This window comes from Silurus aristotelis (assembly GCF_946808225.1).
Source record: "Silurus aristotelis genome assembly, chromosome: 23".
NCBI classification, from domain to species: domain Eukaryota; kingdom Metazoa; phylum Chordata; class Actinopteri; order Siluriformes; family Siluridae; genus Silurus; species Silurus aristotelis.
Window position 1 is genome coordinate 14,948,371 of NC_139596.1, and position 27,899 is coordinate 14,976,269.

Sequence of the window (27,899 nt, forward strand, 5' to 3'; positions counted from 1 at the left end):
TTACCAGTTTTTACAACTTTTTTTAATGTTTTTATTCTTTTTTTATTCATTTATATTATCTACAAAGTAAAATTGACTTTAACTTAGCAGTTTTAGGAGTCAAACGTACTTGGGGCCTGTTCAGTTTGATTAATAACTAATTGTTTTCGCCAAATCACTGGAAGTTTCTGTTTCGTTTAATTTGGTTAGAGTCGTTGGGTTTTTTTTTTTTGTTTTGTTTTTTTTCCTTCTTTACCCCAAGTTCCTGAACATGGCAATAGTAGCAGCATTTAACAGTAATGTTAATACTGTCAATTCACTGGAAGAATTTGTTACTGAGAAGGTGCAAACAACACGCAAGTTCCAGTTTCTTGACATTCGGTTTCTCACTCACGGCATCTAAAACTGTCCCCCTCGTGTTAAAACTCGTGTTAAAAAAACCAAAAAGAAAACATCTGTTCACCGCAACTTCGCTCGTTAGCATGAATTTGGGATAGATTAGCAGAAGTGCAGTGAAAGACGGTTTATCGGGCGTTTCACTGGGCATGGAGAGAAGGAGCAGGTGAAGGATCAGTCGCCACGTCGGTGGCTCACAAGGGCTGAGAAGAGCGGGGTCACTGCGAGTCAGCAGAAATGAGCCCATCTTCATCCTCTTAAAGCTGCTGCTGATGGTGAGGTTGTACTGAGGAAAAAAATGAATAATGCACAAAAATCTATCATTTCACATTTACGGAGAGATTAAAGTCCACCTGGGACACGCGATCTATAACATCTTAGACATTTCTCAGGAAGTCATTTAAGTTCATCGTGTCAAGTCCTGTGTAGGAAGTTAAATGCATACCTGAAGGATGTGCCATGTAGGAGAAATGTGCGGTTGAGGAGACAGGGATCGGATTGAGTGTGCTCTGGGATAAAGTTTGCTGTGGGCCTCCATGTGCTTGTGTGGCCATCAGCATCACAGGGTGAGACGGAGTGCCATGATGTGGATGCACCATTCCTGACTGCATGTGTGCCTGCAGGGGTCATAAAAATAGGGTTAGATTGCTTTAGATTTTTTGTATAAGCACTTTACACAATGAACATTGTCCCAAAACGGATTTACAGAGATAAACAAATATGAATGTATAAAATTAGTGCCTATAAGTTTATCCCTAATTAGCGAACCTAAGGCAAGGAAAAACGTCCTGAGATGGTATAATGAATTCTTGAGAGAACCAGACTCAGTAGGGAACCAATCATCTGGGTGGTACAGAACATCCATTCATTACAATGGTGTACTGTTCAGTGGCTGAGGCCTAAATGCAGAACTGTTCATGCAAACTGTGGTCCTAATCCGCTGTAGCAGCCTGTTTATATTAATTACAATCCAAATCCATTCTTTACGTTCTTGAGTTTCTTAGTAACTTCATGGATCTTTACACTGTTCATGTTGAACCATCCTCAGCTGCACATTCTTGATTTAATACCATTGGTATTGCTGATAATAGACAATTGTATTTGTCAGCAAAGCCAGATGAGAAACATCCTTCTGCTAAATTCTGATAAGATGGAAGTATTTTTACTACAACCACATGCAGCTAGAAGTAAGAATATTTTGCATAATATCTCTGAATAACCATGCTGTCTCATACTGTACAGCTGTAAAATACTCTTTACTTTAAGGTATATTTGGATGTTTTGGTGTAGTTTAAAAAAAATTATAATAATTAGGAAACAGTGAGTTGCTCCAAAAAAAAAAAAAAAAAAAAAACACCCAAAAATATTTTTCAACAAAGAGAAATTTTTTTATTTACTTCCTAACCTTGCCACACAAAAGTTGCTCGTCCACGCCGAAACGTCTGAAAACGTTCACGTCTCTGTACGACGTGTGAGCAAAATGCAAGACGCTCGACTCGAGCCATTTCCACCCAGCATTCATTTACTTTCCGGCTCTTCAAAACATCGTGGCATTTTTTTGAAAGCCACAGTTTACACAGGCCACACTGTGCCGCAAAAACTGCATTTTTAAACGTATACCACTTTGGTGGCCGTTTTCAAAAAGCTACGGTACGTTTTCGGTGACTAAAAACGGAGTCTCGGTGTGGACAAAAGGCCAAAAAACAGAGAGAACTGTGTGTGGACATGGAAAAAAAAAAACGGCTTTAGTTACTGTTCAGCTATAGCCAGAGACCTAATCAGTCTGTAATCAAACTCTGGCACTAAAAAAAGACTACAATGTTATTCATTCAGATACAATAAATAAAGTTTTAAAATGCGTTAATGACCTAAAAAAGCAATAGGAAATGTGTCCAATTACTGAGACCATAAACACATGAGGAAATGTAATGAGACACACAATGCTGTATTTCTAAGTAAATGTTGATTTTCCATTGAGTAGATTAAATTGGGTTTCTAGAGGAAGCTTTAAATATCATCAAGATGGACTATGAAAAGAAATCAGAGTGTAGAAAGAATTCCAACCAAGAACTGACCTGCTGCATGTGGGCCATGTGGTTGGGATTGTACGAGTGCTGAACCTGCTGAGGGTGGATGTAGACGGTCTGAGGGGATTGAGGAGCCGGGCCGGGGGTCATTGAGGGCGGGGTTGGCGTCAAGGCAGAGTACATCTGTTGCTGCGGGGGAGCCGCACCGGCCAGGTGAAGAGACGCCTGATGCTGTGGGTGCTGGACGGGACTGGCAGCAGCGTGGCTTGTACCGGCATGCTGCCCACTCTGCTGAGCCTGACCTGTTGGTGTGGCGGAGGGCTGTGGGGGTTGAGGGGGATGCGGGTGAAGGGTGGCACCCGGATGAGGGTACTGCTGATGGATGGGAGCGGAGACTAAAATGCAAAAAAAATTATAAAAAAAAAAAAGCAGTTGAATCCAGTTGAATGCAAATTAATCATCCAAACAGAGAAACCGGAAGAGCTGGAACTGTGAATATACAAAGCGAGCAGCGTTTTAACACGCTACAGATTCGTGTAGCTTTTTTCCATTTGCAAGAACGACAACAAGTGTCTGCGTGTTCCCTCTTCACACCGTCGTCGTTTGTTTTCGTCAGTTCTGGGTTTTTTTTTTTTCTCGCGTGCTCATTCGCTAAGCTGAATAGACAATCAGAGTTCTCTTTCTTGCCGACGAGCTCCGCCTCCAAGTTCTTATCCTACGTTCTAAATCTAGCAGTTCAAAATTCATTGGTTAAATATGATGCTACTTCAATCAGCTGTAGTTTAGGCTACAGGTAGGCACAGGCACTGCCCCGATTTCTAAATATCGGCATCGGCCAGAGAAAACCTGTATCGATCGACATCTGGGTACATTGTGTAACAGAAACAACCACAAGCTTTACTGAGATCAGAATAAAAAATGAAATAAAATAAAGCAAACAGGTCAGGGATGGGGTTCTTACCATACATTGTGTGGGTCTGCTCACCATACTGGTTAGCAGAGGAGGAGACCAGATTGGGCTGGCCATGGCTTTGGGTGATCATCCTCGCACCTCCCTGCATAACCGGACTGAACACATGCTGGGCCTGGAAAGAGAAACGTTTTGTGGTCCGAATCAAGTACATTTCAGTTGAACAATTCTAGATCTAAAAGTGGAAGAAACCACATTCATTTAAAGAACAAAAATGTTGCAACTGAGCATCACGTTTATTTCAGATTGGTGTATGTGGACACAAATGCTAAGTGTGTGTTTAAAACCTATACTAATTCTGGTACATACCTGGGACTGGTAATGGGTCATCTGCTGCATCAGCGGCTGGCTGCTAAAATGCTGAGGGTTACAAGTGAAATACTGGGGGGAGTAACCAGGGTTCTGGGCTACGATTGGGGGACCTGCAGCTGTGGCAGGGTGCATCATGGGTGACGTGCCTGCTGGGTGATGCTGCTCGGGTCTTTGCTGTGGGATGCTGGGTACTGGCAGAGAGGATTCCAAAGAAAACTCATTTCTTTCGTCTCATGTTTACGAGATACATTTCTTTCTCACAGATAACTTCTATTTGTGTGACATTTAATGAGTCAATACATTTTTATTTTGCGCATTCTTTTTTTTTATCTTTAAAGTACACAAAAAACTAAAACGTCCATTATTCTTTAAAAAACTATTATAATTAAAAAAAACAAACAAACAAAAAAAAAAGGAATAAATACTCTCACCTTTACCTGGTCTGTACTTAGACTGGCTTACGGTCATGTGAGGAACCGGAACATGGTACATAGTCGGAGGCTGAGGAGTGGAGAAACAGAAATAAAGTTTACACAGCGCAACTATAGCAACACACAACACCACTGGTACTATTCAGAGCTGAACCCTGTTCTGTTGTAGGCTGTATCTGATCTTCACCCCTACTGTGGCCTGGTGTGTTCTGGTGGCCCACATGACTGATCATGTACATGTGCAGCAGTCTCATGGGATTCAGGTCAGTACGGCAGCAAGTGGTTGCTAAAATAAGGTGATGCTGCGATGTCGAGTTAATGAATAATCTAGTTTCCGTCAAATGTTCATCACGATCAACAAACTTCTGCTTTTTACCAAATTTTACCATCAAATTTGAATCTGGTTTCACTGACTACATAAGGTGAGAATGAGGAGTTAGAGGAGTATAATGCATATTTTGGTAAACAATTCCTTTTGGTCACTACCTCAGCTGAATTTTCTATATATTTAACATTATTATTGGCTTGATGTGGGTCTTTGTTGTTTATTATAAGTTTGACACCAATTGTCACAATTATCAGCTATTACTTCAAGCTCCATAATTTTTGCATCAATGACCACTTTGATATCAGTCAGGCCATTATATCAGTAGTCCTGGCATTTCCTTTTAGGAAATACAAGACTCATCTGATAAAAATCGACTTTTTATATTCATAGCATTTGACAGTAACGTGTAATTTTCATATACAACTGAAATCCAGTCAGATTGGTAAAAACGGCTTTATCCGGGCTTAGTCTTAAATGCGAATTTTAAACATCTTTAAATTTCATAGCTACCATCATCACTAACTGTAGAGAAAATAAAAAGCTGTACGTGGTAATGCGCCATTTGTTGCTTTGTTGCGGTGATTTAACGCATAACCATACGCTATATAAAAAAACAGCATTCTCCTGAATATTTTCTTTTCATATTTGACAAATAATCATGCAAATAAAAAACAAAATAATCAAATCTAAAATAATCAAAAAGGAGGGTTGTGGCAAGTATCATAACTAAAAAAATAAGCAAATATATATTTCTTTTATTATGGTTTTCTAATGTAAATAGTTTACAATTTTTTTTTTTTGCACACAAAAAGACAAAGACAACCTGAAAATGTTTAAGCTGATGAACTGGGCAGGAAATTGGTAAATTATATGCAGGGACACAAACAAGCAAACATCTCGTTAACATTATTAACATGGGAGGAAAAAATAAAGAAGAAAAGTTTAGAATTGCACAAACCTTCCAGATAATGCTTTTCTAATGGAGAGAAGAAAGAAGAGACAGAAAAAAAAGAACCAGTCTTTAGTTTGATCATCGCATGTCTGATTTTAAACCATTTGAAACTGCTGCTGTATCATCAGGATTTCCTTATGGCAATATGGCAAGATGGGTGTAGTGTTTCTATAAAACTAATTTATAGAGTATTTGCTGCAAAAAGCAGCAGCAAAATCACACGTATCCAAAAGAAAAAAAAACACCACTGAGAAATTATTGCGAATTTCAATCTAAACAAGATACAAAAACATTCATACATGGGTTTAAAGAAAAATAAATGAAACACTGATGAAGTTATGGGTTGAAGTTGAAGGTAAATGTGTGCACTCATTACTTTTATTTAACTGTCTACAGTATATTAGAGTTGAAATATAATCAGCACGCACTTTGAGCTCATATTTGAGAGTAAATTTTAACTCCTATGTTGTGGCAGATGCTACAATAACAACGCATGAGTGATTTAATATCTGACTTTACACATCTACACATAGATCTATACGCATGGCTTATTAATAAATCCACCTGTATAATATGGTGTAGATTCCCCTGTTCCAGCGAAACAGCTCTGTAAATAAGTAAGTAGAAGATCCGTGCGAGTGAGGCTTCCATGAATTGTCCAGAGCATCCTTCAGAAGCTCAATCAGATTGAGGTTTGGGGAATTTGGAGGCCAAATCAACAATTTGAACTCCGTTATGTTCCTCAACATATTGTCTTGTTGAAAGGGGTCATATATGTTAGGACAGAGGATTCAGTGTCAGCCAGATGACAGATTGTTTCCCTCTTGAGTCTGGCTCCTCTCATGCCAGCTCATGGAGTTTTCCCCTTGCCGAGTTCTCCACTGGGCCGCTCATTGGGATTATCTGGGACAATGTCCATTGTTAAACGCACCATACAATTGGAAAAAAGAAAGAGGAAGAAGAATGTTGCCTCCACTAGCTTAGTCTTCCCATAGTGCATCAGGCCATCATCATCAGGGCATCATCTCTACTCAGGGTAATCGACATACACAAACCCGGTCATCCACATGATGTAAAAGATATATCAGACCTCCTTCCACTGCTCCAGGGTCCAGCTCAGATGCTTGCATGCCTAGTGTAGACGCTTTCAGTATTAGACAGGAGTCGGCACGTGACGCACTTATGACACCTTTCTATCCCAGCCAGCATGAACTCTTCCAGCAATTTCTTCTACAGATGCTCTTCTGTGGGCTCAAACCAGACAATCGGGTCGTCCTTTTTTGGACCACCTTTCGGTACTAACCACTGGCCTATGTAAAGCCATTACCAGTAATGTTAAAGATGTCCCCATGCATTTGCCTATTTATCCTGCATCCAACATCTCAACTGATCGAAAGGTTGAGGGGGTATCAGTATCACCAAGCTACCACTCTTGGGCCCTTGAGCAAGGCCCTTAAACCTCAGTGCTTCAGGGTCACTGTATCATGGCTGACCCTATGCTCTAACCACAACTCTCTATTTTTTAATGTTGTTTCAAAGGTTGATCGGTGTGTGTGTGTGTGTGTGTGTGTGTGTGTGTGTGTGTGTGTGTACGTACAAGTTTTACCATTTTCAATCATAAAAACTGTAAACTTACAAAGTACAAGAAACTGCTTTTCCGCTAGGGGAAAAAAAAAAAAAGAAGCAAAGTGGACGTTCGAGGGTGCATGAAATACATAAAAAGCTCAAACAACATTCCAAAGAAAACAAAAAAAGGCATAGCGGCGCGTGTTAGTCTAAAAACAGAGAATTAGTACACAGAGCAAAGAAAAGGAAAGGAAAGAAAAGAAAAAGGGGGAAAAAAACAATGCACAAAGACTTTGCTGAGCTTCCAAAGATAAAATAGTGGGAAATTTGTACCTGCAGTCCGGGGCTGACTGGGGTCAGTGGGTACATCTGTGGGAAGCACATTGGCTGGCTATATACAGTAGGAGGCTGCTGCACCAAGATGGAAGGACTGGGCTGACCCTGGGGTCGTGTAAGAGTCGGAGTAGTGGCTGGTTTGGGCTGAGGAGAAAAAGTCTATGCATTTGTAATATGTGAGAGTCAAGATGACTGATCTGTCGATTGTACATAAGATTAATAAATTATATACAACATAATATACTGTATACAGATCTACTATACAGACAGGCAGATAATCTACAAGGTAATCATTGTAATGTAGTATAGTAATGACTTGTGCAGCTCTAAAGTGTCATTGTTGCATCACTGAGATACTCACTGGAGTGCAGAAAGGTCTGGGGTTAAACTCCTTGGCATTTGGATTGAGCGTTGATTTTCTAACACTCCTGCATGGGGCAAAAACAAAACAAAACACAAGTCTTTGCCATTGAATCATGCAACCCTCATTAGTAGAGCATGATAAAAGCAAGTCAGTCACACAAAATTCCCACAGTGTGTCGAAGCACACATGAACACACTACCGCAAACTCCGAAAACACTACTCCAGTCGTCATCCTTTTAGCCTGATACAGCAATTATAACTGATTACAATGTTAACAGAATAAAAGGAAGCTAACCAGATTTTTTTTTCATGACAATTTTGACTTTGTAACTATGTAATTGTTAGAATCATTTAGTTACACAACAGCTTACACACAGCACAATGAAGTTTTAAACATAAATGTATGTAATATTTATGTAATTTCTCAAAACATTATTTTGTGTGCAGGATTTAAGAAATAGTGTGTTATATTATAGAGTAATGCACAGTGCCTGTAGGGGGCGTAGCCTCAGTAGTCCTGCAGTAAGTGTGCACGTGATTGTGGAATGTGCAGGGTAGATGTTTTACTAAAATTGAAATAAATCTGGTTGTTTTTAACCAAAATTAAACTGCAGGATCTTTTTAACTACATGTCAGTTTCTCCGTTATAGGCAAACCTGCAATTTTGTAAAATCCCAGTTTATTCCCATATAGTCCCGTTAATTCCAATGGAAAGTTTCCAGTATTGACAACTTACTCTGATACATGATCTTTCTTCTCTTCTTTCTCATCCGATTTCACAGCAGCGGGTGAGGAAGTCTGGACACCCTGAGAGGTCACGTCAGGTACACGTTTTTGCTCCGTGCTGAGAGTGGAGGATGAGGGACATGGAGAAGGAGTGCCAGGTTTACTCCCCACAGAGCTGCCACCCACTGCCGCTGCCACCTCTTCACCACCGGAAGACTCTGAGCAAACCTTGGGTCCTGTTGACTCGGTCATGCACTTATCACCGGGAGACTCCTTTAGTTTGTCTCCAGAAGACTTCGTCATCGTTGTCTCAACCCAAAGATCTGGATTCGACTGCAACTAAAAAATAAATATTTGAAAAAGAAGAGATGCTCTTCAATAACCTGCACAGTGCAAAAATGCAAAGATAATACAGAAGCAGATCTGAACTTACCCTAAAATCCGCACTAAATTTTTTTAAATTGTCGATTTGCTTTCTATGGTCAGACTGCATGCCGGCATATCCTGCAAAAAAAAAAATTCAAAAGGATCATTTGGATGCACAGTCGTATTATTTTTGTTACTATGACAGCATCACATCAAAGCTACTTCAATTCTAAAAGTAGGGGTGGGCGATATGAGTTAAAACTTATATCATGATATTTTCCACTGTCCAGACGATATCAATATTATAGTGCGATATGAGGAGAGAAAGAAATAATTGGAATTACATTTTAGTAGACCTTTGATAAATGACAGCCAAAATATTTATTTTAAACATAACTAGAAAAAAAAGCGGCGTTACTGAAACGCAGTTCTGGTATTCAGTGTAAAGCTGTGGCAGGCATGTTTAACTATCATTTTTGGATTGTTATAATGCTCTCTGTGTTTGATTACCAATTCCTGTGTAGTAAGACATTTGGACATAGCAGAGGACAATAAGTTAAACGTTTAGCCTCGACTCTGTATCGTCATTAGTGTTAAAAGTTGTAAAGAATACCGAAATGAGCAAAATTAGAATTCATGAATATGTATGAACGGTATAAAAAAATGAGACATGATATGTCTCAGAACCATCCTTAAAAAAAAAAAAAAAAAAAAAAAAAAAAAAAAAAAAAAAAAAAAAGGCAGGCTTTAGTTATGGCTCCTTGATGAAATCATATTTGGATCATTGTGCATTTAGCATGATTATAATTATAAATATATGCATACAAGAACCCTGTGTAGCGCTGAACATTTGTAGCTCATTTGTCAAATGAAAAGCTTGTGTTCTAAAGCTACTGATTATCTAAAATAACAATAAAACATCACATACCTTTACTAACTGGCCGGCTGCTTGGAGAAGACTCCACAGGCTTCACATTCTCCTTGTTGGCTGATGGAGAGTTGTGCCGAATCTCTTTCGCTACGTCACCAAATAAAAAAATAAATAATACATAAAAAAAAAAAGAGCAAAAAAAGCTGGAATCCACAGTCTCATCTGCCCCCCAACCCCCACCCACACGTTTTAATACCTTCGGTTACTGGTATAGCAGCCACGTTAGGTGCTGGACTTGCTAAAATCGGGGATGCTGCCGAAGTGGGCGTAGTTACTGGATCGACTGGCACTGTGCCAGCTTGTGGAGAGGATGAAGAGGAAGGGCCAGAAGGAGCTCCTCCCACTGTGCTTTGCCGAGGAGAGCGAGGTCTGTGTCCTGTGAGAAAAAACGTCCATAGTGAAATTGCATTTTACTTGTGACACATAAGTGAAGCTATTAAATGTAAACGTAAACATTGTGAAGCTATAAACTGATCGATAGAAGCGTATTACTTGATCTAAATGAACTACAGTTACCAAGCTGATTAATACGGATTAAACACAAGTGACACTCAGATACTTCACCTCCACTGACTACTGAAGACCAAGTGCCACCAGAAGGGCTGCTACGGGAAGGAGGAGTAGATGTAGCCTCCACAGAGGTACCCTGTGACATGAATTCCACTCCAGGGGGACCACCTCCCCGGCAGGAGGGCATTCGATGTGCCCTGGGCGTCCGCTGGGACTTCGGAGACATCCTTGGAGGACCTTTAAAACAAAGCATCAAAATGAACAGATTTGCATTGGTGGTAGGAGGTGTGAAGAGGAGTAGTGGTTAAGGTTTGAGTTCAAATCCCCAAACTGCCAAAAGGAATTGCTGAGGAGCCCAAGAAACCAACAACCATGGCACAGTTAAAGTAACAAAAAAAGATCATATTTTTGACTCTAATCTGACATTTGCTTTGCCGTGCCTGGATAAGTGTGTATAAAAGGCAGGAGTGTGGGTGTGAACGGTGGCGTCATTCTTCTCTTTTCCGTTGCAAATATGAGATTATTTTCTAATAATAATAATAATAATAATAATAATAATAATAATAATAATAATAATAATAATAATAATAATAATAATCTAACTACAGGAACAATAAAGTAATTTTTTCCAAAAAGTCATTAACCACGAACTACCCAGAAAAGCTTTTTTCTTTTCTCTCTTTCTCTGTTTGAGTATCATCAACTAATATCAATGTTAGTGATACTCATTAACTGATTAAATAAATAGAACATGACCTGCCATTTAAAGATGAGTACAGATAGACAGACATTACATCTTTTTTCATTTAAAGTGAATTTCTTTCTTCGCATAGACCAATGATTCTAGGGATCTGGGAACACAGCGCAGGATCAGCCATGATACGGTGTCCCTGGAGCACAGAGGGTTAAGGGTCGTGCTCAAGAGTGGTAGTTTGGCGATACTGGGGTTTGAACCCTTGACCTTCCGATCAGCAACTCCGAGCTGCCACGTTCCTTAATTTCCTCACCATTTATAACATCTGCATCACGCATATACACAGAGTATACTGCTTACATCGCAACTGCACACTGAGTTTACCATGAGGCATCACAATGACACACAGCAGTGATCTGCTCTGCATCAGGATTACAGAGAATACAGAACTGCATCACACACTTAAAGTATACCACTCTGTACGAGGATTACACACAGGGGTATCCCACACTGCATCAGGATTATATACAGAAAAACCCGCACTGCATCACACTCACGCGAGTGCACCATGCTGCATCGCACTTAGATTTAGAGAACGCCTTATATACATAATGTACATGTCTCTTTCTGATCAGTCAGTGGAACACTAGCCAATTTCAAGCATCTGGGAGCTCGTGTATGTGGAAGAGGGCAGATAACACTGTCCCTTGTTGCCTTATAAAGAGTTGTAAACAAAAACGTGGTTTGCTACATAAACCTTTTTGCGGTGTTCAGTTCAGCTTCTCGCACCTTGTTATAAGCAAGCAGCATGTGTGGTTTAATAAAAAGAAAACCTTGTATCTGTAATTCATTCGTATAGAATTGTAACAGACTAATAACCGACAGCATACATTTACCGACACAATTCTACATATTCAGAAAAAAAAAAAAGAAGCAGCCCTGATACCAAAAACTCAATCAGGATCATTCGACCCAAAACACTAGCTTATATGGTGTTTTCTGTAAACCAAAATAAATAAATAAATAAACCTGTATGTACAAGCTGCAGAGAGGTTTTCCATACGTCTCTGCCAATTACAAATTGTGAACAAACTTGTGTTGAAGACAGAAGATTGTGAGGATGATTAGGTGGGGAACTGCTTGCAGGCAGAGGCAATCACCGATGCTGAGCTGCCTGGCAGATTTTAGCCGATTCTGCAGGTATCTGGTGTTATAATCATTTGTGATTTTGCAGGTTTGAAAAGATCAGTCATTATCTTCCTACAATAATTGTCTCAGCCAATGAGTTCCTAACGAGGGTGAAATTCATGTTTTAAAAGGTTTCTAGATAGCTGTTACTGGAAACTGCAAAAAAAAAAAAAGTATAAAACCTCTCACTCAGATTTTATTCGTGGCAATGTAACAATTTGTCCTCTAAGTTCATCCCTGATGGTTGGGGAAATCGCCCTGAGATGATATTAGAAAGAAACCTTGAGAGCAATCAAAGATGTAGCACTTCCCAAGATCCTTAAGAAAATTCAGGTGTAAATTTCATGAAACAATTAACCATCTAACAGTAAAAGTTAAAAGCAGTTGACAGTCCAAAGCACACGTTTAGAACAAAGCTGCCCACGCTTTTAATCTGGCAGTGACGTGACTTATTAAAGTACCACAATAGGAAATGTAAAATATGGAAATGTAGTACGTCTGATCCAGTTTCATCCGTCGAGTCCGTGTAACTCGTGAGAACAGTGAAACGACTATACTGCCAGACTGAAGTCATAGAAGGAAGTGAAATGAAGACTGCTTTTTTAGAAGTTGTAAAGATCTAGCCAGTCTCCAAAACTAACAAATGGGTAAAAAAAAAATGGCACAATCCTGTGCGTAATCAAAAACCAGTGAGTCAGAGAGATAATGAAGAATGAGTAGTGGGAAAGTTCACCAAGGTGAGATGTTAGGAATTAAACATGCACTTCAAAATGACCAAATCCACACCCAGGAGTTAAAAAAGCACACAGAAGTGAATCTGCAGCACATCCCATGCAAAAGCAAAAAATCAAAATAAACCATAGTGGGCCACTCCAGGTGTTTTTAATACCTTCCAAGGAGAGGCGTTTGGGCAGTGTGGAGAAGGGTGCTGGAGAGCCATGGGCAGAGGGGTGAGAGGGGGGCCGCGAGGGCCTGGATGGGGGTCTGGAGGGAGGCCGAGTGGGAAGGGAGACGTTGGGGCCTGACTGGTAGCGAGAGGAAGGGCGAGAGGAGGGAGATGGACAGCAAGAGAACCAATGTTGGGAACCTGATGTGTGAACGGGGGGAAAACAAATTAGACAGGGGGGAAGAAACAAAATCGACATAAACGTAAATAATGCACGGAGCAGAGACCAGACATTTGACGAAGGAGATTCAGGGGAAAATTGAGAATAAAAATGTAATAAAAAAAATAATAAATCAATAAAAAAAAAAGAGGGAATATAATAAATGAGTACTGCAATTGCAGGAAATTTCACTAATATTTTTAAGACATTTTCACTAAAAAATTTTTTGGGATTTTGTGACAAAACTGAATGCCTTGTTGATTAACATGCAGGCACTGATGGATTTAAAAAAAAAAAAAAGAAAAAAATACAAAATAGAGAAAACAAGATGAAAAAAAAGACATGGAAATGGAAAGAAGAGATTCACAGTAAAAGTATACAGATGAATTGAGCTGAACCAGAAATATGTAGTTCTACGAGAATTAGCAATTAGCAAAAAAGCTAATTTGATTGAGGGCTGTGAGCCAAAAGCAAAATGTTGCCTTATAGCAAATTGTATTATATTAAAATTAAAGTATGATTCCGTAATATAAATTTTTTTTCTTATTTTCAATTAAACTTACAGTACAATAAAAAAACCGCTAATTTTTAGTACTATAGAGAGTAATGCTTAATAAAGCCATTGAAGTTATAAGCAATACAGTCATGCGCTTGTAATATCAGTGACCTCTAACAAAACCTTCTTATTGTGCTGCAGCAGACTTGCTGAAAAAAAGTCAAGATATCCTGAAGGTGAGAGTCGGTTTATTTACTTCTCAGTTTGCCTTGTCCATCAAATTTTAAAGCCCCTCTTTCACTGTCAGTATGAATACAGACCGTGAAGGCGAGGCTACAAAAATATGGTGAATCAGAAATAAAGATCTGCGTCAAGGGCATTTTTTCCTCCTCTTCTCATGTGACATACTTTATATCTCTGCTTCACAACCAATTTTATAACACTGGATACAAACTTTAGATTAATTTATTAAAAGATTAATTAGCACCTAGAGCTGGTTGCCAAAACTCTGCAAAAATCCATACCGATAGTTTTTCCAGGTTGTGTTGTACAGTACGAGAGCGGCCTCTGGAGGCAAATCACTGACACCATGTGCTTTAATTGAAGAGATTTTTTTTACATTTAGAGTTTTACTTTGTTCAATTAAATTTCATTTAGCATATTTATGATTAGTACATGATTCAGTACTGCTTGCTTGTCAATTCCACAGAATGTTTCTAAATTTATGTCCATTAACAGTCCATTATATTGTGAATGTGGAAAGTCATTGACATTTTGCGATTGTAGTGCGGTGAGATATGACGTCTGTGTCTGTAGCTCATGATATAAATGTCTGAAAATCTCAGCGAATCACTGAGCACAGCACAAAGTAAAAAAAAAAAAAATAATAATAAAAAAAAAATTTGTTTTTCTCACCTGTAGATGAACAAAAATTATAATCTATTGGTTGTACAAAAATTCTGCCATTCTCACACATCGTGATTGCTTGTGATTATTAAATATCATAACATTAACCATACCTCCATTGACAACACGTTGATCCACACCACTGTGTGTGTTGTAGTCGTGAGGTGAAACTCTTGATGAAGAAGGACCAGGATTGCACTGCATAAGTCTGGGGGAGTTCTGGCGTCCTGTTACCCATGACAGCCCTGCTTCTCGGTTCCTCTGGCCCGGGGGAATGTATTTATTGTCCCTGGTGATGTGAAGAGGAGCAATTGGAAAAGCAAACTCAATGAACACCACGGCATCGGGAGCTTTAACCTAATTTGTAATCTTGTAATCTAAAAAGTTTATAGTCTACAGTAACTGAAGGATGTTCTGAAGAATGCTATTTTTTCTTTTCACGCATTGTAGACAATGCTTTGTTGTTGTTTTTTTAAGCCGTTACCTTTTATTTGGTTGGTTTCACTTTCACACATTTAATGTATAATTTTCACACATTACACAAGAGATTGAGTGATCAGGAATATAGCAGGTATGCTGTGATGGATTTCTTCCTGGTTCTTAATAAGAACCAGGAAGAAGGTCAGTTTGCATCACCGTTGGTCATGCAAACGTTTTTAGTTCAAGAAAAGACAATATTATATGTGTGGATATTAGAAATGCTTCTAAAGAGCTGGTTATAAAATGCCAACACCCAAGACATAAGAAAAAGAAGAGTTTTTAATTTAGACACATATATTAGACCCATTCTAGCTGGTGGTCCAGGACCGCAGGACCATGTCACTCTAATTGCTGGAAAATCAAAAGACTGCTTTCATATTAGGATGTTGATTCTCCAACCAGGAGGGGGCGCTAATTTATTCCGGTCACCGAAGCAATTAAAATGTGGTAGGATGTGCGTGCCTTTGAGAACGTCCACCAAAATGCGTAAAAAGAAAAGTAAAATTTCAGGCAAGATGGGAAACAGATTAACTTTTTACCGAGTTTAAGGGGGCAGCTGACATTAATTCAATGTCGCTCAGCCATACATTGTTTTATATCTAAAGGAGTATCTCATACAGGTTTGGAACAACAGAAGTGTGAGTGAACACAGAATTTTCGTTGGGTTCTTTGTACATTTGTTATGGTGTGCACATTTGTTAGTCAGTTAATGAAGTTTGCCACTTGAATGAGCAGAACGGCACCACGATTCACTTGGAATACACCAGAGATCCCTGGATCACTGTTATTCAGTTTACTGTTATTATACTCATTTACTGATTAAAATACTCTGCATGTTCCTTAAACTGAGTCCATTCTCTGTGCTTTGTTCATTTACTGCTTACAAGCCTTACAGCCCATTCAAAGTAGTCTCTTTTAAAGCCCCTTGGCCTTAAAATTGTGTTTTTTGAAATACAGATGTGTACTTATTGTCAACATGGACGTTTATATCTGACCTGCTGAGTGCATGCGCGTCCCGCACTACAGATGAGTATTTCTCCTCTTCCGATCGCTCATCGTTCTCTAGCGCCACACGAGCCTTATAGGTGGCGCTGGCCTCGATCTCCTCGGCCAGCTGCGCTGCACGAGCTTCCCGCTTAAGGAACTCCTCGGAATTGTCTCGCTCCAGTGGCACTCTAGTACGTCGGGTAATTGAAAAGAAAAAAAATTAACAAATACACACTGAAGAAAGGAACATACGAGGTGGGATTAAAAAGGTTAGACACTTTTTTTTTTTTTTTTAAACACGCCAACAGATGGCAGCACGAGGCTGCACACACAGTCACAGCGAGCACCGACTTTCGAAAGTCAGTGTGCCAAAAGACATTGTTCTGTGTACATAAGGAGCTCTGCAACTGGTGCCATTCTGACAACGTGTTTAATCACAGACAGCAATTTGTCTGAAAACTTTTTTTTTTAATGTCACCTCATATACCTAATAGTCTTTCAGGTGTTGCAGGTAGCATATGTGCAATAACAGTCATCATCTTCTATCAGCTGCTCCAATAGGGGTCACCACAGCGGATCATCCGTCTCCATACCCCCCTGTCCTCTACATCTGCCTCTTTCACACCATATACCTGCATGTCTTCCCTCACCACATCTATAAACCTCCTCCTTGGTCTTCCTCTTTTCCTCCTTCCTGGCGGCTCCAATCTCATCATTCACCTACCGATATAGCCTCCTCTGCACATGGCCAAACTATCTTAATACCGCCTCCCTCACCTTGTCCCCAAAACGTCCTACATGTGCTGTCCCTCTAATAAACTCATTTCTAATCCTGTCCATCATCATCACTCCCAACGAAAACCTCAACATCTTCAGCTCTGCTACCTCCAGCTCCACCTCCTGTCTTTTACTCAATGCCACTGTCTCTAAACCGTACAACATCGCAGGTCTCACCACAGTCCTATAAACTTTCCCTTTCACTCTCACAGATACACTTCTATCACAAATCACTCCTGCTGTCACTCTTCTCCACCCACTCCACCCAACCTGCACTCTTTTCTTCACTTCTCTAACAAACTCTCTATTACTTTGCACTGTTGGCCCCAGGTACCTTAACTCCTCCACCTACTCCACTCCGTCTTACTTCTACTGACTTACATTCCCCTTCTCTCCAGCACATACCTCCACCTCTCCAGGCTCTTCTCAACCTGTTCCCTACTCTCACCACAAATCACAATATCATCTGCAAACATCATAGTCCACAGAGACTCCTGTCTGACCTCGTCCATCAACCTGTCCATCACCACTGCAAACATAACAATAATACATACATATATATATATATATATATATATATATATATATATATATATATATATATATATATATATATATATATATATATATATATATAATTATGTATTCAAATAAAATTCATACATAAAAATTAGGATTCCATGCATATATGCTGATAATGCAATTAATAAGCTATCTCAATTAGAAGCTCCAAAAAAAACCTGAATTTACACAAAGTGCATTCAGACCACATACAAGACATGGAAAAAGCACAACCAAGCAGCTTTCACTTTCTTCTTCTTTCGTCCATCTTCATACACCCCTGTCCTCTACCACTCCCTGCATGTCTTCCCACACCACATCTATAAACTTCCTCCTTTGCCTTCCTCTTTTCCTCGTTTCTGGTGGCTCCATCCTCAGGATTCTCCTACTCCATACCCATGTCCCTCCTCTGCGATCACAAATCACTCCTGCTATCACTCCACCCTGGCTGCACTCTTTTCTTCACTTCTCCAACACAACCAAGCAGCTTTCACTATTAGAGTAAATGCAAAGCATCAGGGGGAAAAACATTCCATTGCAGCATAATGTAAAGGAATAAAAGGCACTCACGTGTATGAGGACAGACTACTATCATAAGTGGACTTCACCCCATACGTTTCCTCGTTGTACTTGAACATGTCATCAGGGTCCCAACCATTTGACTGAGGAGCGAGTGAACATATCCAGTGAATAATTTAAAATATTACTTCAAAAACCCTAAACATCATCTGTGAATTTGCAGGAGAAAAAAAAAAGCTTTACCACGTCAGTATCGAGAGACTCCAAACTGCCGGAGATATGCTGATCTCCTCCATCCCAAGGCTCCAAATCTTTTTCTTTATGTTCTCCATTTAATCGGGCGCTTAATGAGTTGTCTGTAGGGTTATCTGGCTCAAAGAGAAAAAATAATTACAATGTGTTAATGATAGAAACAGAGGATGAAGGCAGAAATAATGACTACAGTTCATCATGCTCTGTTAAAGGTGCACTGGTCACTATTTGATTGTGTTATTATAAAGAAGACGTGAGGTCAGGGTTATACATGGCATGCAGGAGCACATTATCGGTTTTTAACACCGCATCTGCATACACAATCATTAGATCTGTAATGCAGCATTAAGATTCTACAAAATATACAGATTTTGGGGTAGGATTTTTCCTGAAATATGGTTTGAGACTAAAGTAGGAACTGGAGGTCAACCGATACGATTTTACTAGTAGCTGGGTTGGGTCAAACTTGCCAATAACAGATTAAATCAACCGATAGTTTTTTAGAATAGATATTGGATAATAAATAAAAAAAAAATACTTAATGTAAAACAATACTGAACATTATTACAAAAAAATAAATAAATACCAAATCACCAATAGTCAACTATCGGTGCCGATTAATCGGCAAAACCGGTGAATCGGTCGACCTTTAGACACATAATTCCTATGTTACTGCACTCAACCTTAAAACGTCTAAATCCAAATGTGCAACCAATGCACCTTTAAATGAGGAGGCATATGAGTGTCTGAATGCAGAATTGTGATATTAGATGCTACTACGCTTATATTTTAAAGGACGTTTTAGATCTTTCTATCAGGTACCACATTCGTTTTACACCTACATTTGTTCCCAGCACCATATAATACCAACTGGATTAATAACTACACCACCAACACCATGGCAATGCAATAAAATAAAATAGTAAGAAAAAAAACATGCACTTAAAACAACAACAATGCAAAGTATAAAATGGGGGGGGGGGGGGGGGGTGTTTGTGTGTTCAAAAAAAAATAATAATTAAAGACTGCGGTGACATTTTAATATAAATCGCAGGCAACAGAGCTTTCAGATTAAAGGGCAGGCCTGCATTTCATGGTAAAGCTTACTTAATGGCTTTGCTGTACAGTTTAGACTTATTCACATTTCAGAGAAGAAGCTGTGCTGGGACACGGTTTTACAACTGAACAAATCTCTTTACGTTTTGTAGAACCAAACAGTTCTGACAGAAACCATTCCAAAACAGATATTCACTAGGGATATGCTTCTTCTTTTTAGCTAATATCTATGAGCTCATGAACTGCTATTTGACTAACCACTAGAAGAGAAAAAATTTGAAAGCCCCGTCCTTCTTGGTGCACATTTGTGTGTAATCAATAATAACGAAATATTGAGCACACTGCAAATGTCCGATGAGTTAAAAAAAAATGCTGAAGGTTCTAACTTGTAAAGCAAGGAGCTGAAATCTAACTGGATTAACAAACTTGGATTCCACTGACTGCACTTGTTTCGGATAGACAGTACAGATCCACTATACGTGCAAAAGTACTGGGACACCTGCCATTTTCAGCCAAGTGTGGTTGAAAGAATAACTAGTGGAATATCTTCCCAGAAGAGTGGAAGTTATTATAACAGAAAATGGAGACTAAATGTGTAATGGGATGTTCACATGTGAATCTTATAGTCAGGTGTCCACAAACTTGTCCATATAGGTGAGGGTAAAAACAAACAAAAGCCATCACAGAGCAGTCCAGTGTGCGTCATTAAAACCTAAGATACTTCATCTGTCTAGGAGTAACATGTTGTACTGTACATTAGAGAAATTTGATTAACTCACTTCTGCACTGTGGTTTCATATATGACCACAATATTAAGAGTTTTGCTAAGCTGCTTTCTAGTCCTGATTTAGTGGCATGAAGATGGGGGGGAAAAAAAAAAAAAAAAAAAAAAAAAAAAAAAAGAAGCGTTCTCCTGTTTAGCGTTTCAGTAGACAAGAGGTGCGAAGGTCTGAGGACCTTAAAAACATTTAAAATATATAAACCTGGATATGAAGTAATGTCAGCCATGAATGGAGCACTTTCAATATTATTTTCAGGCCGTTTTATTGCCTGAGAGAGAACAATGACTCTAAAGTCTCGGTTTGTGGCCTGGTATTTTAACCAGTTCTGTTTCATGGGAATAGTGAAATGGGTTAAAGTTCATCGACTTAGAATCTTAAAACTTAGAAAACTGGCACTAGCTTTTTAGGCAAATCGATCAGTACCTATAGCACCTATGGGTTTCACGTTAATGCCATCTACATTGCCGCAAACACATGACATGTGAGAAGTGATGTCGAATGGGGGGTATAAACCGGATTACCTTGCTCTGATGAGACTACGTCCATTGAAAGAGAAGAGAGACAAAATAAAGAACGGGTCAGCGGGTCAAAACTGAGCAGATTATAAAGCAGTGCTTTGCAACCTTGGCACACACATAGACAAACATTTAAATGACTACACTATAGTACAAAACCAGGGGTACAATTCTGAATGAGGACATCGTTCACCCTATAATGCAAAATCAGCAGAAGCAGTCAATAAATCCCTTGATACAGAATATAATGAGGCATAAGCAAACTACAAAATAAAGACTATGCTTATTATACAAGTGTTAACACAGGAGTGTTTAATAAACTAAGTATTTTTAAACAATAATTAAAAACTATCATGGAAATGGATTTAATGGTTAAAAAAAAATCTTTAAATAAAAATGGGTGAACCCTCTAAAAACAGTCTCTTGTTTTTTTCAGTTTTCTATTCAATAATGCAGAAAATCAATTGTCTTCAATCCCTGAAATCTGACTGAAAATGTTCTATTGTGTATGTGTTGGAGACTAACTTTTGCTCAAACAGTACTAATATTAGTGTAATGGCAATTTGTTTACAAAAATAATAAATACATAAATCATACACTTTGGGCAATTTTCCCCAGAAGAGGAGTGGAAATAACAAATAATTATGAGTATTACAGTGTATTACCCTTTTCTTCCTGAACCTTCCATACAACACAAACAATATCTAATAAACTTCAGTAAGGCATCTTATTTTAATTAACCATAACTAAACCCTCATCCACGTTCAGGGGAGTTTCAGATTAATGAAACGGTGACAGGAGCATGACGGCAATCACGGCGTGTTTACGACGTCATCTAAATGCTTCACCTTTTTTGGCATAGCTCAGGTCGACGTCTTTAAAATGCACCACCACGACGTCTGAGGCCTTGAAGATGATGCTCTCGACTATGTCTTCACGTCGAGGAACAACGCTCGGCTCTGGGCTCTTCCTGTGGGCTGCATCCAAAACCAGATCACACTGCATACACACACACACACAAACACATACTCTATTGTAAGGATGCATCAAACAACATAATCTCTACACTGTCTATATAATAATAATAATATATTAACACATATCTATATATATATATATATATATACGGTATATATATTTATTTATATTTTTTTTTACCAAAGCTGCATATACACATGTATTTGTCTGTACCTCTGGACCATATGTTTTGAAGACACCCTCATAGACTGCACCGTTTTTCACTTTAAGTTCGCACTTGTTTCCCTGCACGACAGGTTAAATGAAAATGTTATTTTACAAAAACAATACAGCAGGGGGAAAAAAACCTTGTGAATTAAATCCATCAATTGAAAACGTCACCAAAAAAATTCACATAATAATGCTGGAGTTTATCAAAATATCAAAAGTCTGACCGAATTTTAATCCTGTCACAAAGACATTACACCCATTATTAAAATTTTTTGAAGGGGGTGGGGGTGGGGGGTGGGAGTGTTGAGAAAACAGTCGCCTGTTTAAACCTACCACCACTGAAGTTAGGACATGAACCATCCTCATGTTTGCATAAACTCCACTGAAGGCCACCTGCAAGCACAACGACATGATCAGTTCTGCAGCCAGTGAACACCATGTATAAGGTTTTAATAGCAGAAATCGTACAAGGTTTGGACTTACTGGTGTGGAGTGTGCTTTGGCGCTGTTGCGGCCCCTGCACAAAACCAATAAAACCTTTAACCTATGAATTAATCGATACGTTTGGATTGCAGCATGCAGCACATTTCATTTTATTAAAATAAATAAATAAATAAATAAATAAATAAACAAACATTGCATTTTGCATTCATGATAAGAGTAAATACTAACAGCTTTTTGACCATCAATGGGCACTCAGATAGCCTTTACTCGTGGATGTACACTATATGCATAAACGTTTGTGGACACCTGACCATACCTGATTCATATGTGCTTTGAGAACATTCCATTCCACATGTAGTCCCCAATTTGCTGCTCTAATATCCTTCACTATTCTGGGAAGATGTTCCACTAGATTTTGGAGTGGAGATTTGTAGAGATTCATTTACCCATAAGGGCATTAATTAAATCAGGTATTTATGTAGGTGAGGAGACCTGGGGTGCAGTTAGCATTCCAATTTATCCCAAAGGTGTTCAACAGGGTTGAGGTCGAAGCTTGTTTTGTTTTAAGGAGCATTGTTATGGTGGGGAACATGTTTGGGTCGAATGCAGCACAAAGTACATTTCTGACGGCAAAGAAAGCAGCTCACGTCACAAGACCACGAAACAACAGACGCGTTTGCATAAAGCTCACGGTGAGGTCGATCTGCATTACATAACATCCGGCCGTTATAAAGAACATAAAAATCTGGAAAAAAATTTGTACTAAGTCTTTCTAATGGAGACTGTTCTGCCAGCACAATGTCTAACTCCTGCCTAAACTTGTGTCTACGAATGTCATTCATTTAATTAACCAATCAGAAATGAAAGAGGAAAAAGCAACAGCAACAGAGTGGCTTCAACACAGACACCATTTAATGTGTTTAAAACCAGATTCAGGGGCACGAATACGGTTGCAGTTTCTTTTCACCATGTACAGCTTCATCTTGGTCCCCTGCGCATGTGTTATTCGTTAGAAAGGTTACAGGCTCAGTGAACTGACTCCGCTTCGACTCCAAATCACTGACGTAATTTCCTTCTGGACTGAAAGTCTGAGAGAGAGCATGTTGGAGGATTTGACTGATTTCCACAACAGCTACTTCAGCTACACTACCCGCTGGATCTAAACACACTCGGCAGTGGCGCAGCAAAGCGGCTAAATATGGAGACGAGCGCGGTCACACCCTCGGTACTCAAAAACAACACTGATGAAATATGCTCGTTATTTACTTGCTTATTAATAGACACAACGCTTTAAAAACGCTTTTGTTTTTCATGAACCCGACACATTCCAGGAGGCTTTACGCATGCCGAGTTCTTCAGGCGAACTATTACACCATGACACCTTGACCTGACTGGTAATAAAGGCAGTACCGTAGTAGTGTTTCCCAGAAACTTTGCATCGTGTTGCGTTTTCCAATCGTCGACAATGAAATTGGAATAGTAGCATTTGCATTTTATTCTACAAAAAACTTAAAATGTCAAGTTCAATGGGGATGGAGATCTGTGAGATCATAACCAGGACACGTGTAAGGTTAAAGTATAGAAGTACATATTTCTCACTCTTATTTAGCAAAAAATAATAATAAATTAATAAATAAATAATGTCAGTGCATAAAGACAAGATCGGTATTTAGCTCGATGGGTCAGTCGGCGCTTAAACTATTTCAACTCCAACACTGTGCTGGTCAACGGCACACATTAGGGGTGTAACGGTACACGATATTCACGTTTCGAGACGTACCCTGGTTTTTAAGTCACGTTCCCGGTTAAATTTCGGTACGTTAGGGTGAAGGAATGCAAAACATTAAATTGCCGTGTTTTTTTTTTTTTATTAATTTTTATAAAAAAAAATTTTATTAACGTTGTTTATTAGTAGCAACATTTGTGAACAACAGTTTATATTTTTTTTAAATACAATTTTAAATAAAAGATAAATAGAAAATAAAAATCAAATGAATGCAATACACTTATTTTATTGATTCTATTGAGTTTATAGACAGTGACACTGCGCTACCAGATCAGTACAAGAAACACGATTTGTACAGATTTCTTTTTCCGCATGCACAAAATCACTGACCTCCTGCCAATGTTACGACAGTCTAGTGTTCTACATTCATTTGATTTATGAAACTTTATTTTCTATGGTTTTAGTTTTGCGCAACACGTGAATTGCATTAGGTACACGTGCACCGTACTGAAAGTCCTGCACCTTTAAATCGAATTGTCTGAATTAGTAATCACCAAATCTTTTTTTTTTTTTTTTTTCGAATTTCCTAAAACCGCTCTTATAATAAAGCGTTTGTACGATTTTGATCCTGGAGCAGAGCATTCCAACATCCATGGCTGAAAGCTGTATTGGACTGCGGCTCACTTGTTTTCTGGCTCATGGCAGTTTTCCCTACTTCCGCATTACAACGCCAAGGAAATCCCACGAGGAGATAAAGAAAACGCCTTATAGCATAAATCTGGATGGAAAAACGAAAAGTGAGCACATCTGCAGTAACACTCCTCAATGTCTCCAACCGCTCGCTGGATTCCGGAGCAGAGAATGAGCAGAGAGCTCATGCAAACTGGGACGAGATGATCGAGTTCTGTCCGATGCTGATTAGTTCCTCGTGTTGGCTGATGCGTGCCGTTGGTTTACATGACGCGTGCTCGAGAAAACAAGTATGCAATGGGTAATTGTAATTTCTCCAAACTTATATTAGAGTTTCTGAAAAACAAGATGCATTTTCTCCTGCTAATAATTTACTCCATATACTTTCAGAAAGCGAAAAAAAGAGAGGTAGTCTCTCCCTAGAGGCGGAACGAAACCTGAAAAATTTGAGATTTATCCTTTTTCTTATCACTGGTAACAGGAATTTTTAATGCTCTGATCTTTGCTAATTATAAACAAATAAAGGGTGTGTTTTAGCAGATTTCGACTAAGATCTATACAGTGTTCAATATATCCCATGTGACGTGTCGTTCCACAAGGACTGCTCCCACATGAAGAAGCTTGTGTTGTCCACACGACTCTAAGAGGGCGTATTCAAGACGTTCTGAAGTTCACAGTGATACAAATGTCATGCTTGAAGGACATGTTTAGCTATAAAGCCACGTTGCTGAGTGCCATGGTTGACTCTGGATCGTTTGTCTTGTACAAAGACGCCTACTAGAAAGGAAGAACTGGCATAAGAATTTCCTCTTACCCACATTCTGCCAAGCCACGTCCTGGAATTGGCTAGTTCATTCGTTCGCGAAGGGAGTAAAATCTACTAGCCAATCCAAGATCAGGAGACGGGAATTAACTAGCCAATTTCCAAGCAGAATCCAGGCCAGGGCCACACACAGGTAAGCACCTGTCTGGGTATGGGTAGAAAAGTGATAACGCGGGGCTGGGAATTATTCCTACGTGTCAAAGCTTGCTTTCATTACTTTAAACAAGCTTTAAAACACCTGCCAAGTCGCGATCATCTCACCTATCAAAATAAAGGGATTATTTTTTAATACCAAGGTACACTGGCATCTGGGTACCAGGTTCAAAAGGGTACATTGGTGACTGCACTGGAGGAACAGTGCAGAAACTAGTTTGTCTGTGAAGCTATTATTGAAACGATTGTGAGGAGAACAGCTCAGTACCTCCCCAGCCCTGCTGGTTTAAGTGGGTTAAAGGTCAGAAACGACAACAAATCCACTCCACATGCACTGAACACACCATTAAATCAATATATTCACACCTGAGACAAAACAACTTTGTGGAATAGGATCGTGAACATGTAAAAAGTCATCCAGTGTCCAGGCTGTGACTTAAATGAGGAATTTCATCAAGACAGATTAGCAAACAGGCAGGCAGGGAGACAGATGATGGGGCAGACAAACAAGCAAACAGACATACAGATCAGCAGGCAGGCAGACAGACAGACAGATCAACAGAAAGACCAGACAGATCAGCAAGAAGACCAGACAGTCAGACAGAACAGCAGGATGACAGACAGACAGACAGAACAGCAGAAAGACACGCAGACAGGTCAGCAGGATGACCCACAGAGACAGACAGGTCAGTGGGAAGACAGACAGACAGACAAACAGACAGGTCAGCAGGAAGACAGACAGACAGACAGGTCAGCAGGAAGACCCACAGAGACAGACAGATCAGCAGGAAGACAGACAGAACAGCAGGAAGACAGACAGAACAGCAGGAAGACAGACAGAACAGCAGGAAGACAGACAGAACAGCAGGAAGACAGCCAGACAGACAGGTCAGCAGGATGACCCACAGAGACAGACAGATCAGCAGAAAGACAGACAGGCAAGCAGGCAGATCAGCTGACAGACAGACAGGCAGACAGGCAGGCAGAGGACAGACCGCTCCGTCGGGACCATGCACTTATTTTTCAACGTTGTATTTGACATTCTTCTTTCACTGATATTTTTCCACCGTGTCCTTGATTCCACGCTTTTTCCCCAAAAAATCCCCAAACCCCAAACCACACTAGGTTATAAGCAAAGCCCGAGTCCACTGTCCCTCTCCCAGCACGGCCTACACTGCGCTCACTACAGCAGCTAGTAACCCGCTAGAGCACTGCAGCAGATCCCGAACAGCAGCTAGACCGCGCTTTCTACACCTGACACTCATCCTATCTCCATTTCTAACTCGTGAGCAGTAAAATCAGGCGTGTACGGTGGAGCTCAGGGGGGACTGTACTCACCTGCTCAGCCCGTGGCGTCCTGCAGCAGCTCCTGCGCATCCCCCGGTTCCCGAGGCCGCCGCGGCCCCGCTCCCGCCGCCGGGTTTCCGATTACCGCCTGTCTGCTTCATTGACATGATTATCCCATAAACAGGTCTGGTAGCGAAAAGGTTTGGAAAATAAAAGATCCCCTAAAGATTTCAGAACGCGGCCTGATTTGAGTGTCAAACCGACAGGAACGTGAACTGAGGGTTAGCCTGCTAGCTGCGGTGCTGTTGCTAGGGCTGCTGATTCCAGCCTGGACACTAACTGCTAACTAGGCGAGCTAGCTTCCTTATTTTTTTCCTCTCGTATTTTTTTCCCTTTAAAAACAAACAATTATTATCATCGAATAAGATTACTTATATTAATATATACTACTAGATTACAATGATATAACCTGTTCCCCGGAGGACGTGTCCGCCTCTGAAAGACATAAAGACCTAAACAGTCCGAGGAGACGCGGAAAACCGGCGGAAGGATATATATATATACAAATATATAAATATATATATACGCTAAACAAGGCGTGCGTCGGTCGTGTTTCGCTTTTCATTTGGACCATTACATTTCGGAATTAAATTAGTTGGTGGTGTTAAAAAACACTGCCGAGATTTTTTTTTTGGTAGTAAACCGACGTTGTTGTTTTATTATATAGATTTTTTAACAAGGTTTATTTACAATGAGGATTTTAGAGCACTGCGCACTATTTACCGGAAGTGAACAGGAGCAGATCGGAAGCCGAGCGGCTGTGATGCGGCGTGATGCACGTGAGCCGGCCAGGGTTTTGCTCCTCCATTCACTCATCCATCTTTAAAGGAGACACGGCCAATTCTCCTTCCATTCCCTCTAACGTTATAAAAATGGTGGGAAATAACATTGTTGCTTTCCGTTCCAGTTATGTTTATTTTCTTACCTGTCATAAGAACCTGCTGTCTTCTAAAAAGGCTTTCCACTAGATATTAGAGCATCCTTATTAGGTTTACAGAGTTATTGTCATACTGGA

At 39.7% G+C, this 27,899-nt stretch overlaps 1 protein-coding gene and 1 long non-coding RNA gene across 16 annotated transcripts; one reads left to right on the plus strand and one right to left on the minus strand.

Moving 5' to 3' along the window:
- On the minus strand, positions 1 to 27,711 carry atxn2 (ataxin 2). 15 transcript variants are annotated; one of them, XM_083527653.1, is made up of 26 exons: positions 27,608 to 27,711; positions 26,876 to 27,010; positions 22,185 to 22,218; positions 22,035 to 22,094; positions 21,705 to 21,776; positions 21,362 to 21,512; positions 20,520 to 20,534; positions 18,152 to 18,276; positions 17,960 to 18,051; positions 16,060 to 16,239; positions 14,698 to 14,873; positions 12,966 to 13,163; positions 10,249 to 10,431; positions 9,881 to 10,060; positions 9,682 to 9,771; positions 8,821 to 8,891; positions 8,398 to 8,726; positions 7,659 to 7,725; positions 7,295 to 7,441; positions 5,402 to 5,419; positions 4,116 to 4,185; positions 3,682 to 3,875; positions 3,364 to 3,487; positions 2,451 to 2,797; positions 821 to 992; positions 1 to 661 (listed from the first exon to the last, which is right to left on the minus strand). In XM_083527653.1, the coding sequence occupies exons 2-26, from the start codon at positions 26,989 to 26,991 to the stop codon at positions 633 to 635; spliced, it is 3,240 nt and encodes a 1,079-aa protein (XP_083383779.1). In that variant the 5' UTR covers positions 26,992 to 27,010; positions 27,608 to 27,711; the 3' UTR covers positions 1 to 632. The 15 variants fall into 15 exon arrangements, with proteins under 15 accessions (XP_083383779.1, XP_083383780.1, XP_083383772.1 ...); XM_083527654.1 differs by lacking the exon at positions 27,608 to 27,711 and having other exon boundaries at positions 4,122 to 4,185; positions 26,876 to 27,575; XM_083527646.1 differs by lacking the exon at positions 27,608 to 27,711 and having other exon boundaries at positions 26,876 to 27,575.
- LOC310718732 lies at positions 23,430 to 27,347 on the plus strand. The gene is made up of 2 exons (XR_014531253.1): positions 23,430 to 26,132; positions 26,338 to 27,347. It is a non-coding gene; the product is annotated as an uncharacterized lncRNA (long non-coding RNA).
- Positions 27,712 to 27,899: the final 188 nt, after the last annotated feature.